Here is an 18739-nt window from a genome sequence, read left to right on the forward strand (position 1 = left end):
GAGTGTGGATGCACTAAAACTCACATTACCGCACCGATACAATGGGCAGGTCCCCGTCGGTCCTGGCTCCGGTCCCAGTCCCGCTGTGCCACGGCGGGACAGACCCAGGCTGCTCCCACGGCTTTACTTTGAGACCTGCCCAAAGCCTCCCTATAGCGACCCGCATCCCCAGGGAGCGTTTGCGTGAAGACAGGTGTAGGATTATTTCCCCGACTGAAATAGAGGTGACTGGCACCAGAGCAGGAGGAGATTTAGAAGCTGCAGCTCTCCTTCCCATGGTCAGCTCTAACATCTGCATCCCTGGGCATCCACATCCCCTTGAGAGCCTCACCACAGCTTCCCTTTGATCCAGCCTTCCCAAAAAAAAGGAGTTTAAATTTTCCGCTGCCTCCCAAAGCCCCACAAAACCCCAGGATGAGCCTGGGACAGCGGGGAACAACCCAAAACCGGGGCAGGCTCAGAGCCATCCCAGCGCAACCGTCCTTGTGCCGTTCTCCTGCGGTGATGTCCCCATAGCACAGCTCTGCCCTCGGTGACACCAAACGTCCCCTGGCCCTCCCAGTGACCGCGCGCACGGGTCCTGTCCCACACCAGCACCTCCTGCCCCGGCCATCCCGGAGCTGCAGACACACAGGAGGAACCCGAGGTGCTGCCGGAAAAAAACCTCCCGGAGTTAAATACGGGAAGGAGGCAGCAAGGGCGGGGGTGCACAGAGGGGCTCCCTGGCTCTGCTCACAGCCAGACACCCTCTCCTTAAAAATGCACTATCCCGTGCGGAGGGGTCGGTCCTTGTCCCTGTCCCCGGGGTTCAGGAGGTGTGTGCAGCCTTTTTCCACCCAGTTGGTGTTTGGCCGGATCATCCCCGAGGCAGCAGAGCTGTGGCTGTGCAGAAACACAAACCTCTGCTCCTGGGCACTCTGCGGGGCTCAGCCCTGCGGTGCCAGATCCAGCCCTGCCATGGGTGCATCCATCAGCCCCCACGAGCTCCCACGAAAGCCATGGGATGGGGATCCCACCCTCGAGGCTGCTGTGTCGCCCTCCCGCCGTCCCCACCGTGCCCGCGGACACCCACCTCCGCGCCAGCTCTGCGACAGGCGCTGGTGCAGGCTCCGGCTGGAGCGCTTGGCCATCAGCTGCGACAGGTCCTCGAAGTTGAGGATGAACATGATGACGACTCCTTCCTCGTTCTTCACCGGCACCACGTCCACCAGGCAGCGGAAACACGAGGCTGCCGAGCAGAGACAGGCTCAGGGGGGGCTGCACAGGGGGCTCTGCCCCTCCAACCCCCCTCCAGCACGAAACACTTTTGGCAGAAAAGGACATTTTTAAAGCACTTTGGTGGGTGTAATCCCTGCCGATGGGGAGTGAAGGCTTTGGAAGGCAATCTGAGCCCTGGGAAAGGGCCGTATCTCTGCAGCATCCCAGCTCACACCCATCACATCTTGCCTGTTTTTTTTATATCTCAGACAGTCATTTATATTAATGTACTTGAGAGCAGCAATTAAAGAGTAAGTAATTAACTCAGAAAGTCCCAGGTAGTGGTTTAACCTCATTAAGCATGCTACTTATAATCACGCCATAGCTAATTGTGCTGTGATCGCCAGGCAGTTTTTGGGGACTGACTTCAGCCATCGCGTGTCCTGGATGTGGGCAATGGGAGTGAGCCTGACCGCGTGCCCCGTCCCGACCCTGGGCAGCAGGATGTGGTGGGATCAGTGGGATGGTCCCCAGGGACATCCCCTAAAGGCGCTGGCATGGAGTGATCAGGCACAGCCTTGTCTCACTCCTGCCATGGGGAAACTGAGGCATGAGGAGGGGCACAAGGACTGGCTTGGTGTCCTGGGAGCCAGGCGAGGCTGTGGGGAGGACCTCGAACATGGCCAGAGGGCACGAGGCCATATGGATTTGCCTGTCTGATGCCAGCTTGACCCCGTGGCTCTGCTTGTGCTGGCAGCCAGGCACCAGTTTGCAATTAGAGGCATCCAAAAATACCTGCAGGCCTTTCCCAAAGCAGCAAGTGGAGGATACTGGGGGTGGTTCCCACCTCCCTTGCCAGCTTTATTCCCCCAAATCCTTCAAAAACCCTACCTGAAGGTATAACCACTGCAGGTCTCTTGAGCGACACATCTCCCATTGCTTTGGCACCGATGGGAGCAGGAGCCCTCGCGCTGCATCTGCTGCCGCAGCCCCTCTGGCAAAACCCCTGGAGCCCCCCCAGGGCTCCTACCCCAAACCTCCGAGAAACAATGGAGCAACCAGGTACCCCTGCCCGGCCGTACGGAGCAAAGCCACCTCCGTGCATGGCAGTTTTTTGCCGGCTGCGGGTCCCTGATCTCACCATTCCCTTGTGCTCTGCTTACCAGGGATTAGCGGATCGGGCAGGGACGTGCTGCCACCCGGGTCCGGTGCTCTCCCGCTCTCCCCATGGCCGAGCTCCGGCCGGGAGGGGGAATGTCGGCCTTTCTGCGTATAATTTTAAGGAGCTCAGGGCCTCCCGTAATCAGGAGCAGATGGCCACCATCGGGCAACTTTCAAATCTGCCGTGACGTCAGGGATGTGCACATCCACAGACACGCACACGCACAAGAACAGGCAAGAAATGGATACGGTGAAATCCGTTTAAAGGGCCCGGCAGCCGCGATTATTTCTTTCTTTCTTTATTTCATCGTTGTTCACCGCAGGGAGAGGAAATCCACTTAAATGTGTGAGCCGGGGGGAGGCGGGGGAGGGGGGGGATTTTCAGCAGATGAAGCTGTTTCGAAGGGACGCACAGGCACGCTGTGGGCTACCCGCGTGCAGAGCCAGCGGCGCCGGAAAGAAATGAGCCCTTTTCCCTCCCTTTGTCGGGATTTTTAGGGATGTAAAAGGCAAGTGGTGATTCCGAGGGAGTGAGGTGTCCTGCGTGATGCTAAGGTGGCACGTGCCTGGCACGATGATGCGGTGCCATCCCTGGGGTGCCGCAACTCTGCCAGTACTGGTGCTGGTGTTGGTGTGTGCACACGGGTGCCCACTTGCCTGTGTGTGTGATGCTGGCAGCACCAGATGCTTTCTCCTTCTGTGTGTTATAGAATGAGGGATTTTTTTCCCCACAGGTGATTTTGAAGTGTCAACCAGGGACTCACAGCCCAGCAGGGTTCATTGGCATGGACAACCCTCAGCTCCACGCTTCCCCCCTGGACCAAGATTCCCCATCCAGATGGCCTGATCCTGGCTCACATGCTCTGCCTGGCTGCATCCCTTTCCCTGCCTCGCTTTTGCTTCTTAAGCTCCTCCATGGTGGTGGGGGGAATGGCCCCTGGGCTGTTCTTGGGGGTGCCAGATCCTGGCAGGCCCTGAGTGGCATGGAAAGGGTTAATCCCATGCCCGATGCCGAACAGCTGAAAACTGGGCCTAGTTACATCCCGTTGGAGGGATATAAAGGAGCAGCTGGGAGGTGGCTTGAGCTGGGTTTGGGAGGCAGCTGGTGCCTGGTTTCATCCTGCAAATCGGGGGGTGTGGAGCCTGAGCAGCCCCGGCCGACACTGCCGCGAGCCCCCGTGCTGATCCCTTCTCAAACTCAGCAGAATAGACCATTTCTGTTGGAAGGGACCTCCAATGATCACCTAGTCCATCTGCCTGACCGCCTCAGGGCTGACCAAAAGTTAACTGGGTGTGAGACCCTCCAAAACCAGGGGAATCACCCCAAAAGTAGCCCAGCTGGGCACAGCCCTGCATGCCAGGAGCTCGGTGCCTGGCTCAGACCCGCACCCCATAGCATGAATGGCGTCAAAGGGATGTCGGAACATTGGGGCTGGAGTGGGAGCAGCAGGTTCCTTTAAGCCTGGCCCAAAGATAGAACAGCCCCCCAGGATTTGGGGTCTCTGGGCACCTGTGATTTGGGGTACCCCCAGCTCTGTGGAGAGGCTACAGCTGGGAGAACCCTGGCACTCTCTGCCCTGACTCAGTTTCCCTGTGGTGAGCCAGCCTGGGCTATGCTGGATGCGGAGCCTCCCCATCCTTTCCCCCCAAAAAACCAGACACCCCAGATCTGCTGCGGCACTGGTGGGCTGAGCTGGCCCCGGGAGCGACCCCAGCCCCGCACTCCTGTCCCCGTTCCTCCATCCACTGTCCCCATCCATCTGCCTGTCTCTTCCCTTCAGCTGTTCAGCTAATCTGTCTCCATCCATCTAATTTTATCCAGCCGCCAAATGATCTCTTGGAGGAGCCGCGGGGGCATTCGCACCCCGTGGCCGCCGCCCCGGGGCTGCCTTCGTGCCCGTCCGGGGCGAAACCCAGCCTGGGGGCTGCGGAGAGGGCTCGGCACGAGGGATGTGACATGGATGCTGTTTTGGAGCGTCCCACACCCAACGCGATGGGTTCGCGTGGGCTGGGAAAAACAGCTCATTCCCTAAAACCTTGGGCTGGGTTTGATCTTCCCACTTCTCCCAAGCTGAGCGCCCGGTTTGTGCTTTCCGACCCATCTTGTCTTCTGACCTTGATAAAAGTGAGCACTTAATAACATTAAAAATGTCATCGTCGGGGGCCCTCCCTCCCTCCCGGCCCTCATCCCCCGCGGCCGCCAGTGGTTAATGCATTTGTCGGTATCATCGGTCTTAAACTAATCAACAGGACACGGGGGTTTCCGAGAGCCGGACACAAACCAGTATTGTTATGAATATTAAAAAAGCAAGCTATTAATCTGCCCTCGGAGCTCTTACCGAGTCCTTCCCTCCCCCCGGCCGGGAGATTTAATCTGCAGGGTCTCATGGCAGAGTGGCTAAATCTATAGTGGTATTATATAACGGAGCGGAGGAGAGGGGCTGGGAAGGACACGGAGGGGACAGGGATGGGGACAGGGACAGGGATGAGGATGGAGCCATGCTCCAAGGCTGGCTGGGATGCCCAGGGAGATGCTTGGGAGGACTGAGCCTTGCTCCCATCCAGGGATAAATCAGTGTCAGGGCTGGGTGGAAACTTCAAAGGGAAGCGGAGATCACTGGGAGGCCCCAAAGCAAATCCTTAGGGCTGGATGGAAAATGAGGGAGGTGGGGGCTGAGCCAGTGGGAGATGGGTCACCTTTGGGGTCTAGGGGGAGCGATGGGTGCTGAGGATCCTGCGCGGAGAAGGGATGCTGCTGGTGGGGTCTGCACTGGCCCCTCTCCCCCCACCCGAACGGGGCATCGAGAGACTGAAACCTGCTGTGACACCAGACCACCAAAAACGCTCTTTGCAGCAACCCCCGAACCGCTAAAATGACCTTATTAAGTAACGGCGGCGGGACGGGGGCTGCCGGTGTGCGGTGACGAAGAGCAGGGATTCCTGCGCTCGGCGGGGAGCTCGCTGGTCGGAAACACAGAGGGGGGAAAACCAGGAGCATCGGGCAGCTGAGGGCACCCACCACCGACACGGCCAGAAGAAAGATGCCTTCAAGCCCGGCGGGATGTTTTGGGGTGCAGGTGGGAGGATGCTCCCATCCCCAGGAGCCAAAAGGGGTCCTGGATCAATACAGGGGGTTGACAAAACGCAGCTTAACCTCCGCTGCGAGCGAAGCGAGCGGCTGCATCCAGGCCCGTGGTCCTTCCCTCGCTAAATCCCCGCTGGCCGCAGGAATTAGTCCAGCTTAGCGGGGCTGCGCGGCCAAAGCTGCAGCGCTGGCAGCGTTTCCCGGGGCTGTCCGGCCATCCCGAGGGCTCTGTCCCCATGGCACATGGGGCCACCTCCCACTAGGGATGCAGCAGCTGGTGAGGATGAGGATGAAGGATTTGGGGTGGGAATCGGGGGCTCTGCTGGGGTGAGGATTTCAGGAAAAAGCCTCCTGGGAAGCATTCCCAGGAGTGCTGGGGATGCTCTGGGCCTGTCCCTCCGTTGTTGGGGCATCTGGTCCAAGCACAAAACATCCGAGGGGCAGCAGAGGATGGACAAAAGTGCCTCTTCCAGCTTCATACCCTGATGGCGCTGTCCCCGGGACAGAGCTGGGGCACAGGGGTGGCCAGAGCTGCGCTGCAGCCGTGCCAAGGATGGCAGACCGGGCCCCACAGTGCGGGATCTTCGGGACCAGAGTGTTTGTCATTGCAAGGCGGGATGTTTATAAGTCCTCGTCTGGAGTCGGGCCACGGTGCCTGTCGCCTTCCTGAGGGGAAGCCCGGCTCTGCCAAGCCTGACCCTTAAAAGAACGCAAAGGAAACGGCCCCGGCTCAGCTTAAACCCCACATGTTTTTGTAAGAGCAAAGAACTGGAGCTGGGGTTGGGGTTCGGTCACCAGCCATGCCTCCCAGTTCCTCTGCCACACGAGAGGTCCCCTCCGTCCCGCCTTGTCCACCCCATGGGGCAGAGGCTCCCAGGGGCCACTGGCACCGGCCCCCCAGCCTCGATGGTGCCAGGATCCCGCAGCTGTCAGTGGGATTTGCCCTCCCACTTCCAGCGAGCCTGTTGGTCACATCACACGTTGCTGTTTACAAAGCTGCACAGAGAACCCTTGGCCGGATCCCTCCCCGTCCACCTTAGCCAGGGCTTCCTGGCAGCGGCCGATGGAGGCATTGCTGGGCTGCAGATGTGCCCCGGGCTGAGGACAGAGGGGGCATGTCCCAGGGGTCCCTCTGTCCCCTTTGGGTGCGGTGACACCCCACAACCCGTGCCTGCCCGGCCACCAGCCCCACGGGGATCTGTGGGGGGACATCCTGGGTATTGCCCTGTGACATCCCCCCCTCCTTTCAGAGCCCCCGGGGGGAAATCCCAGCTTACGGCACCAGTGTAACGAGTTTGCCGGCCTGATCCCAGTCCCTGATCCCTGGTCCCAAGGATGGGCACAAACCGCCCCGGCTGGAGTGGACCAGCCGTGGGCTCTGCCCGGGGAGGGGACGGGGATGGAGGGGCTGGGGCTGCGGGCAGCGGCTGCCCCACCAGCTGCTCCGGCTGTCTCGGCCCCACGTCTCCACTTTCATATTCATAAGCATCACATTCACGCAGATTAACGGCGAAGCGCTCGGCGGGCACTGCCAGCTGCTGCCGCTCGGGCCATGCCAGCGCCGCGGCACACTGCACCTGTGGCCACCGGCCCCGCTCCGGGGACCCTGGGGGCTCTCACTGGTGGCTTCACTGCAAACCATGTCACTCTCGGGGGAGAAAAGCCCCCAACCCTGGATGCAGCTCAGCCCCGCCAGCCCCTCAGCGCCATCCCCAGGGGATGCTGGAGGGGGCTTGGCTCAGCCCTGGACACCGTGGGCAGCATGTCCCCAGGGCTGGTGGCTGTGGTTGCTCCTCGCCCCGGCAGGAGCTGATCCCATAATGACCCCCCCTGGTTGGGGCAGCTCCAGCCGTGCAGCATCTTGTAAGGAAATTAACTTTTCACTGATGTCCCAGCTTTGAGTGGGGGATTTGAGCCCTCACGTGCCACAGCCAGGCTCTCCCCGAGGTTTTGGGGCTGCTGTGGCAGGGAGGGACAACTGCCCTTGCTGGGCTGGTCCCACCTTCCCCCACTGGGACTTGTTTCTCGGTTCTGTTTCAGCTGCCCGGAGCCAGGCTTGCCATCGGCACCCGTGGCTCCTTTATAATTAGCTAACAACAGCGTGGGTGCTCGGGTGGGCATCCCCAGGGACACCCCATAGAGCATCCTGCCTGTGCATGGGCAGAGTCACCTGCCTGGACACCCCGGGGTGCCCTGAGCACTCCATCCTCTCCCCTTCCCACCCACCTCCATCCATCCCACCCTGGCCCTGCTGGGGCTGGGGGTCCGACAGGCAGATTTGGGGTATAATATTGTCTCTGGCAACCAGAAAAGCGAGGAAACAAGCTGCAGCGCCGGGAGTACCGCAGTAATAAACAGCAGGTCGAGGCTGGAGACTGGTGCCGCCGGGATGAAAGGAGGCCGGGCGGGTTCGGAGCCTCCGCCGGCTAATTAAGCAGCAGCTCCCTACAATGCGAAGGCCTTTTCTTCGCCGATAAGACCCATTTATAACGGGCTGAGCGGTTGCAGGCTGAGTGCTGGGGGGAAACAATTGGAAAGCATATTGCTGGTGGGGCTGGGTTTTAAAAATAGACATGAAGGGCTTGCTTCTGGGCTTTTATTTTTTTTCCCTCTTTTTTTTTTTTTTTTTTTAATAAAAAGAGAAGAAAGCAGCTCAGAGCTGCGCTGAGAGTTTCCCGTGGCCTAGAGGAAGAGCAGGGCTGCGAGGAGAGCACCGAGCATCCTGGTGGGAATGCTTCAAAGCCAGGAGGATGTTGCTGGATCGGGCTCACAGCACATCGGTCCCCAGGGATGGACGTGGGGAAACTGTCCTGAGGGAGGGGGAATGGGGCCGCACACGCTGTCCTCGCCATGGCCACGCGTTGGCTTTGGGATGGGAGCAGAGGGACAGCATGTGCCCGCTTCTCCTCTTGCCTCCCTGGCTGCACTGGGCTCCAGCCAGCCCCCTGCAAACCGCAGCGGCCCAGGGGGACTCCGAGCCCAGCCCTGGCACCGCTCCCTGGCCCCGCTTCACCCAGGATTCCCATGGGGAAGAGCCTCGATCAGGTCCCTCAGCGAGGACGGGCAGGAAATCATATGGGAAACACGGCCGGTGCGCGGCCTGATCCTGCCACCGCGCAGGGTCCGGCCCTGCCACGTTAACCGTGCGGGTTAACACGCAGGAGTGCTGCCAGCGGATAATTCCCGCGGTTGATATGCTGGCACCTGGATGCCAGCCCAGGAGATAGGGTCTGGGAGGGAGGCCAGGACACCCAGGTCTCAGCCCCGGAGATAGGGTGCTGGGCTGCAAGCCAGGGCTCCTGCCTTCTACTTCCCTCCACTTCCAGTTGTTTCTCCTCCATCCTGCCACCCCGGGAGCTGCTGACGGGAAGGGTGCAGCCCCTTGCTCAGGCCAAGCCCCCATCGATACAACCTAAAGCAATGGGAAAGCTCCACAGGTTGGAAAAGCAAATACTTCATATGTTTAACCTCTAGCGAGCACCCAGTCTGCACTTCCCCCACCCCGGGGAGCCCCGGCCGCTGCTGGTTTGCAGCATCAATCACTAAATATTTATTTAACTTCCTGCAGTATTAGAACTAATCACTAGTATTTCCCATCAAAGCTTCATTTTCATCTTAACGTAATTCCATCTGTGCACGCACAGCCGCATCCCGCTCGCTGGAAAGACGGCTCCGACGCCGTTGGCTGCACCCACTTTCAGCGGAGACGGGGGGTCCGTCTCAATCTTGTCTCGGAGCGCAGATTGCTCCGAGGGAATTGCACAGGGAGACTCGTGTCCCAGCCCAGCTCCTCCATGGCTTCCCGCAGGATCCTTGTTCATGACGCAGGGATCCCAGGAGCGATGCCATTGCTTGCCCCAGGAGCTCTGAGCCATCACTGAGGGCTCACAAACAACCCGATGCCCAAATAATCGGCAACAACTTCCATCACTTGAAGTCCCAATGCCCCCAGTGCCCCATCACAGCAGAGATGGCTCCATCCCACTGGGAACCACCATGTACTTGACCTCGGCAAAGCCCTAGGTTGGGCACAATCCTGACACCTGGTAGCATCAGACCCCCTTCACCTCCCACCACTGGATTCCAGCAGCCCGGATCCCGGACAGGTGACACCTCCCACCACCGCATCACCCCAAAAAGCAACTCTTACTGTCTTTGCGGTAGTAGAGGATCTCGAGCTTGCACTCCTCGGAGCCGAGCAGGGCCTGGGTGAGCTGTGCGATGGAGCTCTTGGTGGTGTCGGGGCCGGTGAGGAAGTCGCAGGTGCAGGGTCGCTGCATCACCTCCACGCGGGAGTAGCCGAACATCTCGCAGAAGCCGTCGTTGCAGTAGATGATGGCGCAGTTCTCCATCTGGGCGTTGGCGATGAGGAACTTGCGGTCTGCGGGGGGGAGGCAGGAGAGCACGAAGCTTTAGGGGGGTGGTGGGGACCCGCAGGGATGAGGGACAGCCCAGACGGATGGGGGGTGCTTGGGATTTTTGATGCCACCCGACATGGGGCTTGTGCAGGGTTGGGCTCCCCGGGAACACCGCTGACAGGTCTGGGGGAGGATGGCTGGTGCCAGCCCACACCGCCCCAGGCGCTGCCCTGCTGTTCAGAGAGAGAAAATTCCCCCAATTTCACGTGAATCGGTGTCTGTGGGGACAGGGGGATGCAAAGGGGTCCCCAGTAAAGGCAATTTTTGCTGGGATGGGCCAACCCACGCAGCCTCGACGTCTCACCGCTCACGCGTGGGGACTCGCTGCTGGCTAATACATGAGCAGCCTGTCCCTGACCGGCACTGCAGGCAGAGGGGGAGAGCTGCAGCATCTGTCCCTCCCCAGGGGCTTATCAGGGACCTGAGTTATCTCAGAGACTTCCCACCCTTGCTCAGATTTGACAGAAGTCAGGCAAGGGGCGAGAGGAGGAGTGAGCGCGAGGCTTTGCGTCGCGGGAAGCCGGGTGAAACCCGTCACTCTAATGATTCTCCTAATGTTTTATAGGATAATTGTGCCTTCAGGCTGAAGCTGAAATCCAGACCCTGCTGAGCTGTGTGGCCCCTGTGCTCAGGAAGAAAAGGGCTCAGGTAGAGGAAAGGGGAAACTGAGGCAGGGAGTAGTGCTGCCCCATCCCTTCCTGGTGCTGCAGCCACCCTGGCCTGCGGCCGGACCTGCGGTCGTGCCCGGGTGTGTGGCAGAGCTGCCCAGCCCATGTTGTCCAGCCCTGATGCAGTAATTTCTGTCCTTATCCTGGGGGAGACCCAGCCTAGAGCTTTGAGTTGGTTTGATTTTTGTTTTTTTTCAAGGAGATCAGGGGGTGCTGGGCTGGGGAGGACCCTCTCTGGGACACGTTCGCTGGGATGTGACAGGGGGATGCAGATGCTGATGTGATGGATGCTGTGCCCTCCCCCAGCAGCATCTCCCTTGGCGTTTGGCATCGGCTCCGGGCTGGAGCCAGAGGCAGGTCAGAGCAGAGGGTCCGTTTGGAGCTGCCTCCCAGCCCAGACCCCAATTAATCTCCTGGATTACCCAGGAATGGCATCTGCAGCCTGCGTGCTCCAGAGCCCCGCTGCACTCCAGCCTCCCTGGGAATTTCACCCAAACGTGGGAGAAACCTCCATGTGGCTCTGGCACCCAGGGCCGGGTCCTGGCAGGGTGGGGGGACCCCTCCCCAGCACATTGGCGCTCTCCCTAACGTCACCTGCAGAGTCCCAGCTCTGGAGGATGCCTCCCAGTAAAACCAGTGCCCCCAGGGACACCCTGGTCTCCTGCTTCATCCCACCTGTGACAGACAGCCCCTGGTGGCCCTTTGGTGGGGGGGTCCCACCCCCGGCCCCTTCCCCTCTCCCACGCAGGGCTGACTCCGGTGCCGGCACTGCAAACAGCACAAACCATCACCGCTAAATGTTTCCCGGTTCCCTCCTCTTCCCGATCCTTCTCTATCCAAATCACTCTGCCAGCTGGAAGGCGGCACGAGGAGGGAACCTGCCCCCAAAACCCCGCTCCTGGGGCATGTTCCCCACCTGTGATGAATGTTTCCCCATCCAGCACCAGCCCAGCCTGGATCCAGCCTGGATCCGGCCTGTGGGGCTGGTGCAGGACAGGATTTACAGGGCTGGCAGGGCGCCGGAGCAGGATGTGCTGAGCACAGGGGACGTGACCAAGGCTGGGATGGGTAGGAGCTGCAGAGCCAGGTCTCCTCGGTGGTATTTTCACCCCAATTTTGCTTTCTGCTCTGCCCTCACCTGCAGATTTGCCCTTGCCCCCACAGTATGGGGGCTCTGCACCAGCCCTGGGATGGAAGCCTTGGCCCTCTCCAGCTCCAGTGGGGATTCGCTGGGTGCAGCTGCACCCACAGGAGCTGCAGGGAGGGGTGAAGGCACCCACGAGCTGGGGAGGACACACTGCCTGTGGCAGCGATGTGACTGGGGGGGCTGGTTTGGTGTATCCCAGCACCCGTCACACCACGAAGCTGCCGTGGGGCAGAGTGGGGCGATATTTCGGCAGAGCCCAGCTGGTGCCCTGACATGGCTGGCAGAGCGCAGGCAGGGAGCGGGCAGGGACGAGGGGGCCTGGCTGCGTCCCCGCTGGCACGCTTCGCCGTGTGCCCCCACTGCTCCCCAGCCGCCGTTCCCAGCAGGGACTGATAGGAACCAGGGACAGTTTTTCTCGCTTTCTGTCCCCGGGGTCACGTCAGTCAGGGCCAGAGCAGGCAGTGCAGACCTGGCGGGGGGGGGCGGGCAGCACCAGGGACGTTTGCCCACCCAGCAAACTCAGACACCAAAGCAAAACCACAGCGAGCCGGGGCAGTGGGGGGTGCACATCCCCATCACCCCACAGCACAGCTGAGCACAGCTTTTGGGGGGACCCCAGTCCCCCGCTCACCTCCCCTCATCCCCAGCTGCATAAGGGGGGGGTCCCAGCCCCATCGAGGTGCCCAGACAGCAGAGCCCCCACCCGCCTCCTCCGTACGGCCCCCACCCCAGCGCTCCCCGATGTGCACAAACTCTTCACTGTGTTTGACACGAAAACCAGCCAAAAAATTCATATAAAGAGATTACTCGGAGCAACAGCAAATGGCAACATTTCACCAGGGACGGCGGCCGCCGAGCAGCGCCGAGTTGGAGGCAAACAGGGCAGCGAGCCCGTCTGCGCTGGCGTACACCCCTGTCCCCCAGCCCCGCCAGCCGGGACCCCTCCCCGCCACCCCGGGGACCCCCTCCCAGCCCGGGGACTCCGGGGACCGCGGTGTCCCCAGCCCCAGGGGGACCACCGGGCTGGGACCGCTCGTCCCCCTTGGGTCACCCTGTCTATAAATACCCGCGGGGACACTGTCTGGCTGTCGCCCACCCCTCTCCCCCCTCCCCGGGGGGTCACAGGGGCGCCTGCATTTCCCCGGGGACCCCCTGCGGGTGGCCCTGCTCTGCCCTTCCCGTCCCGTCCCCCCCCCCCCCATTCCGCTCCCCGCTGCGCCCCGAACTTGGGGGGGCCGCCCGCAGGCGCGGGGGGAACCGGAGCGGCCCCGGGGGGGCGATACTCACTTTGCCCTTCAAATTTGCGGATGATGGTGTCCAGGTAGGTGTTTTGGGGGGCCACATGGCCCCGGCGTACCGGCATCGCTCCGCCGCCCTGCGCGCCCCGGGAGCGGCGGAACTTCCCGCGGGGGCGGCGGGGAGCCCGGCCCGGCCCCGGAGCGGCTCGGTACGGCCCGGCACGGTGCGGCCCCGCTCCGCCTCACCCCAGGGCTGGCCGAGCTCTGGAGCCGAGCCGGTCCGGGGCTCCCGTGCTCCCGGTGGCCGGAAGGGGGAACCCCTCCGCCCGCCCTGCCGCGCCCGGCTCCGGGCGGGGGCGGCCGGGGAGGATGAAGATGGGGAGGAGGAGGGGGGAGGAAGGGGGGGGAGGACCCGCTTGAAAGGGGGAGAAAATAATAGAATAAAATAATAAGAGTAGAAATCCCCAAAGTGCTTAGTCACCGCTGTCCCGGCCCGGCGGAGGCTCCGGGGGAGCTGTCGGCAGCAACAGCTGCCGGCCGGGGAGCTGGCACCCCCCCCGGCCCACCCCCGGGTCTCCCCGTGCCCCCCGGCAGCCCGCGCCGCCGGTACCCGCACGGCACCGCCGGGCACCGGCCCCGCAGATTGGCGGGGTTCCGGGGGGGAGCGCGGGGGGGGAGGGAGCAGGTGGGTGCTGGGGGGATGGAGGTGGGGTGCTGAGGTAGGGGGTGCTGGAGGGGATGGACTTGGGGTCCTTGGGGTGCTGGAGGGGATGGAGGTGGGGTCCTTGGGGTGCTGGGGAAGAGGGTGATGGGGAGGATGGAGGTGGGATCCTTGGGAGACTGGGGCAGGGGGTGCTGGAGGATTGGAGTGTTGAGAAAGGATGCACTGGGGATGAGGGGGAGGCGGGAGTGCAGGTGGAGGGTGCTGGAGGCGCTGGAGAAGGGGGTGGTGAAGGAAGGGGTGCTGGGGTGCTGGAGAGGGGTACTGGATGAGGACGTGCTGGGAATGCTGGGAGTTGGGGTAGGGATGGTGAAGGAGGGTGGTGATGGGGTGCAGGGGATGGTGGAGGAGGGGATGATGGTGGGCGCTGGAGTGCCGGGGGTGGCAGAGGAGAGGATGCCGGGGTGCAGGGGGTGGTGGGTGGAGGGAGCGTGCAGCTGGTGCTAAGGTGCAGGGGGTGGTGCGGGGGGGTGTGCAGGGGAGGAGGAGGAGATGCAGGGGTGCGGGGTGCAGAGGCAGAGGGAGGGGTGCCGGTGGGTGCAGGTGTTGGAGGTGAGGATGCCTGTGGGTGCAAAGGTGCAGAAGCAGAGGAGAGGGGTGCTGGGGGGTGCAGGGTGAGGAGGGGAGGTGCAGGGTGCGGAGGGGGGGGTGCAGGGGTGCAGCAGGGGAGAGGGTGCCGGTGGGCGCGGGAGGGGGCAGAGTAGGGGCTGCTGGGAATGTAGGGGGAGGAAGATGGGGTGCGGGGCTGGGGTGCTGGGGCAGAGGTCCGGGTGTTCCCGGGGGGAGCCGGGGGGTGTCGGGGGGTGCCGAGGGGTGCCAGTGCCGCGCGCCGGGCGGGGCCCCGCCGTCGGCGCTGTCCACGTCGCCGCGGTGCTGAAGGGGCGGGCGGGGGGCGGGGGGGCTGGTAGCTGGTATGAGGGGGCTTGGCATGGGGGAACCCGGCCTGGCACAGGGCTCTGGGGGTACAGAGGGTCCCTCAGGGACATGGAGGGTCCAGGGGGTCCCGGGGGTTCTGGGGGCGCAGGAGTCCTGGTGGGTACCCGGGTCTCTGTGGGACACAGGGGTCCCACCGTGATGCTGCCCTGCCAGAGCAGATGTTCAGACCTCGCCCCAAGTTCAGCTCCGTGCCCCTCCGAGGTGAAGGCTCTGGGGACCAGCTCCCTTTCCTTCCTGAGAAATCCCCTCTGGCCAGCCCCCTTCCCCCGAGCCCACCGCTAAGGACAGTGTCCACTGAGGGGCTTTCTATTATGATTTTGTTATGCACGATTTTTCAGGCATGAAATTGGTCTAAGAGGATTATGGTCCATTATCATCAGCAGGAGTGTTTTGCTGAGATTTTCAATTAATATTCCAGTGTACCTCAGCAATACACAGGGGGACCAGGCTGTGCCCGTGGGGCACTCGACCCGCAGCGTTGCCTGCCAGAGTTGCCTCCTGTCCCTGGGCCAGCAGCACAAGTGGGTAAACAAAGGCAGGTGCCCTGAAAGCCCCATTTCAGAGCCCTGGTGCTGCTTTTATCTCCGTCTCTCATAGAAGTCAGCCTTCCTCAGCAGAGAAAAACTTGTTCTATTGTTGAAGAGGGTGAAAAACCCATTATCTCCCCCCATCCACTCTGCACACTGCCTCTGCCATGATTTACTGCGAGTTGTGGAGGATGTTTTGCTCTATATTACACAGATGCAGCTTAATAGCATGGGGGAGGGAGAGGGACACGGAGTCCAGGCTCCTGCCTTCTCTGTTTTCTTGTTGATATACTGGGTGACTCGAGGGAGACAGCTCTGTGCCGCAATTTCCTTGCTAGAAAATAGGGACGCTGGTCACTCGGCCTTGTGAAACCGCTCAGAGATTCCTGGATGACCAGTTCTGCAAGGGAAAGCAAACTATTCTTACTATAGCTAATATGGTCATAATTATGATTATTAATCATCAGGCAGTCAGGATTTAAGGCTGGCCTCCTGCCCTCCTCTCATCCCATAAATCAGTCCGGGGTGTTCATGGACACATCACGTGGACACGGATGTGTCGGATGAGAAGGGCACGTGCCGGCTCGCAGCTCTCTGCAGAGGGGAGCGAGTCCTCAAAGCGGAGTGCAGGGGCACCAGGGGGGTTTGGGCATGGGGCAGGGCACAGCCTCAGCCTCTCCAGCCCCTCTGCCAGGGCTGGCTCTGTGCAGTGACCCCAGGAAGGCTTGTCCTGCTCTGGGCATGGCAGTGGGGCCACTTTGATCTCCATTTCTCTGGCCAAGGAATCTCATCCCATCCCACTGATGATGGAAGAGCCTCTACCGACCCTCTTCCCCGTACAGCCCTCGCAGATGGAGTTGAGTCATGTCATTCCCTTTCAGATTATTATTGACTAAGCTCCAGGAGCCTCCCAGTGCCTCCATGCCTCTTCCAATCCCCCCACCCAGCTCTTCCAGTCCCCCCAGTGCATCCCTGCAGAGCCGGGTCATTCCCGGGGCTGCTGGTCCGTGCCATGCCTCCCTGCCCTCCTCGGAGCACTTTATGCCCAGACTTCTTTCAATTCCCTGGGTCTTAAGCATATGTTTGCAGTTAATCCTGTGCTTACATTTTCTCCCAAATAGGAAGAATTGGGGTCTCCGGGCAAATTCTCCTGCTGTTCAAGGCAGCTGAAGGGCTCCCTCTAATTCAATCAAGCTGTAATCCTCTCTTCCCCTGCCCTGCTCTCCTCCTCCTCCTCCCTCACTCAGTTCTTTCCTCTCCTTCTCCTCCTCCTCCTCCTCCTCGAGTGTTTTTGAGGTTTTGCTCCTTTCCTCTTCTTTCCTTCCTTCCCACTACCTGGCAAAGCAGTGGGAAACCACTGGATTTCCAGGGCAAACAAGACCTGGGTGCTTCCCAAGGGTGTCCTCCCCCTCCCCGCTCCTGCAGCGCAAGTACATAAGGAGCCACCTGGGAGTGCAGGGAATTGTAATCCCTGCAGAGATTTATCACCCACCCGGCGAGGGGCTGCCCTGGGCGGGTGCAGGGGGTTACGGCTGTGAAATGGGGTGCGGATTCAGGGTGGGAGATGTGGGATGGAGGAGACGGGCGCCCACTCGAATCCCAGCACGGCAGCTGCCGGCTGGCACTTGCCGGGAGAAATGTTTGCCAACGGAGAGACGGCATTTCTGCACATTTCCGTAGCCAGAGCCGCACTGCAAACACAGCCGGCGAGGGAGGGACGGGGCTCCGGTGCTCCCCGATGCTGCCTGAAGCCACCAGTGCTGTTCCCAGACAGGCTGCGGTGTCCCGGCTGCCTGGCACGGTTCGTGCCCCTGCTTTGCCCTTCACTTTTGGAAGATGCTCCCAGGATGTGACAGGAGAGGGAGGAATCGGGGCTGTCAATGGATTTTGTTGGGGGAAGGATGCTCCTTGTCCTGGCTCCCTCCTCCGCCTCCGCCACTCCAAATCCTGACGTATTTTTCCAGGCTTTCACCGCAGCAGCACTATTTGTTTGCTAAGTATAAAAAAACCCACCCAAAACCAACAACAGTTCAATGTGCAGCCAAAATTAACCCTCATCAGCCTGGACTCTCGGCCACGCTGCCCCAGGGGAGGCCCGATGGGAGGCTCTGATCCTGGGAAGGACTTGGTGACATAAAACCAAGTCACAGACGTTGTCTCCGTGGGCCACTTCCCACTCGGAAGCAGCAGGAAAAGCCACGGGGACTCAGCTCCGGGATGCAGCACACTTGGTTCACAGCAGCGACACTGGCATCCTGCCCATCCTCATCATGCAGCAGGGGAAACTGAGGCACAGGGCAGGCTCGTGACTCACCCACAGTCCTTGGGGCTGGGAGGATGGATGGGGCAAGCAGGTGGCTGCAATAACTCACGGTGGTGCCGGAGGGAAGGCCGGGGAAGGGCAGGACATGGGGCCTCGGTGGGAACGGTGGTGGCTCGAGGGGACGCGGGCAGAGCCTGCTTTGGGGTCCTGCTGCCATGGCCGCCCAAGGAAGCAGGACAGGGGGATGCTGCCCATGTGAGGCTGGGGAGGGGCTCAGCCCACTTCGCACCCCCGGGTGCATCCCCTGGGGAGGGCGGGACCCAGGTGGGTGCCCGGTGCAACATGTCCACAGGTGGGGGAGGCACCTCCCGGGTGCCTGACGCTGGATGGAGGATGGAGGGGACATCGGGAGGGTGGGGATGACATTTGGGCTGGACTTGCCTCTGTCCCCTTTGGCAGGGAATTCTACATAAGCAGTGGGGCTGGGAGGAGTCTGAGCTTGCTTGGAGGGGGGAGACTTTGGGGTCCTCCACTTGCAGCTCACCCCCAAATTTGCATTTCCCCCCTGCTAAGCCCTGCTCAAGCAGGAGGGGCGGAAGGATGGTGCCAGCCGGGGCTCGCAGGGGCTGAAGCCCTGGGGCAGGGAGCTGGCAGAGATGGGGAGTCCCCCGGCCCCACCACGGCTCACGGCATCCCTGTGACACTTCTCCTGTCCCCCTGGAACCCCCCAAGCTACCTTCTCTCCACCTCCCCCACCCAGGGTGGCCCCCGCCGATGGCCCCCAGCTGCTGGCAAGCTGTGGCTGCGTGTTTCCAGGCCCTCCTTGTCCCCAGGGAAGGGGAATGCGAGGAACGCGGCCCCGTGCACCCTGCCTGCTCCTGCCCGGACACCCGCCGGCTAAGAATAGACCTGGCTTGGCCGGGCCCCCACCAGCACCGAGGGGCTGTGGGGTGTGGGAACCCCCCCCAGCCACTGTCCCACAGTGGATAAGAAACCTAAAAAAAATGGAAAACGGGTTTCTGCTGCAGCCAAAGGGTCCCTGAGCTGGCAAAGGTCCCCAAGGTGTTTCTTGCTTTGAATTTGTGTGATTTTAGAGCAAACCTCCTCTCCGGGAGCCTTGTGCACAGGCAGGGTGGTACAGGGCAGCTCCGTGGGGTACCGCTGCTTCCTGAGCTCCCCTCAAGGAATTATGTGAATTGAGGAGGAATCTCCTCTTTTTTTCTGCTCTTTTCCTTTTTTTTTTCCCCGTTTTTTGTTTTTTTTTTTCTCCTTAGGGAGTAATTTCTCTAAGCTTCCTAATTTCAGCAGAAAGCATGATGCAGGAGCCAGAAGGCAGCAAAATCTCTCCAGATGTTATCGCAACGGGGAAGGGAAATCA

The 18739-nt window shown here is 61.3% G+C and overlaps 1 protein-coding gene across 2 annotated transcripts in view; it reads right to left on the minus strand.

Annotated features, from left to right (window-relative positions):
* KCNH6 (potassium voltage-gated channel subfamily H member 6) overlaps positions 1–13039 on the minus strand; it is a 32600-nt gene extending 19561 nt beyond the window's left edge. For both annotated transcript variants that reach the window (XM_086626382.1, XM_086626381.1), the window contains exons 1-3: positions 12964–13039; positions 9594–9824; positions 1073–1228 (exon numbers count right to left, since the gene is read on the minus strand). In XM_086626382.1, coding sequence (XP_086482508.1) covers positions 1073–1228; positions 9594–9824; positions 12964–13039 — 463 coding nt within the window. The remainder of the gene's footprint in view (positions 1–1072; positions 1229–9593; positions 9825–12963) is intronic.
* Between the last annotated feature and the right edge of the window lie 5700 nt (positions 13040–18739).

The sequence above is a fragment of the Tauraco erythrolophus genome, chromosome 25, assembly GCF_009769465.1.
Source record: "Tauraco erythrolophus isolate bTauEry1 chromosome 25, bTauEry1.pri, whole genome shotgun sequence".
Classification (NCBI taxonomy): Eukaryota; Metazoa; Chordata; class Aves; order Musophagiformes; family Musophagidae; genus Tauraco; species Tauraco erythrolophus.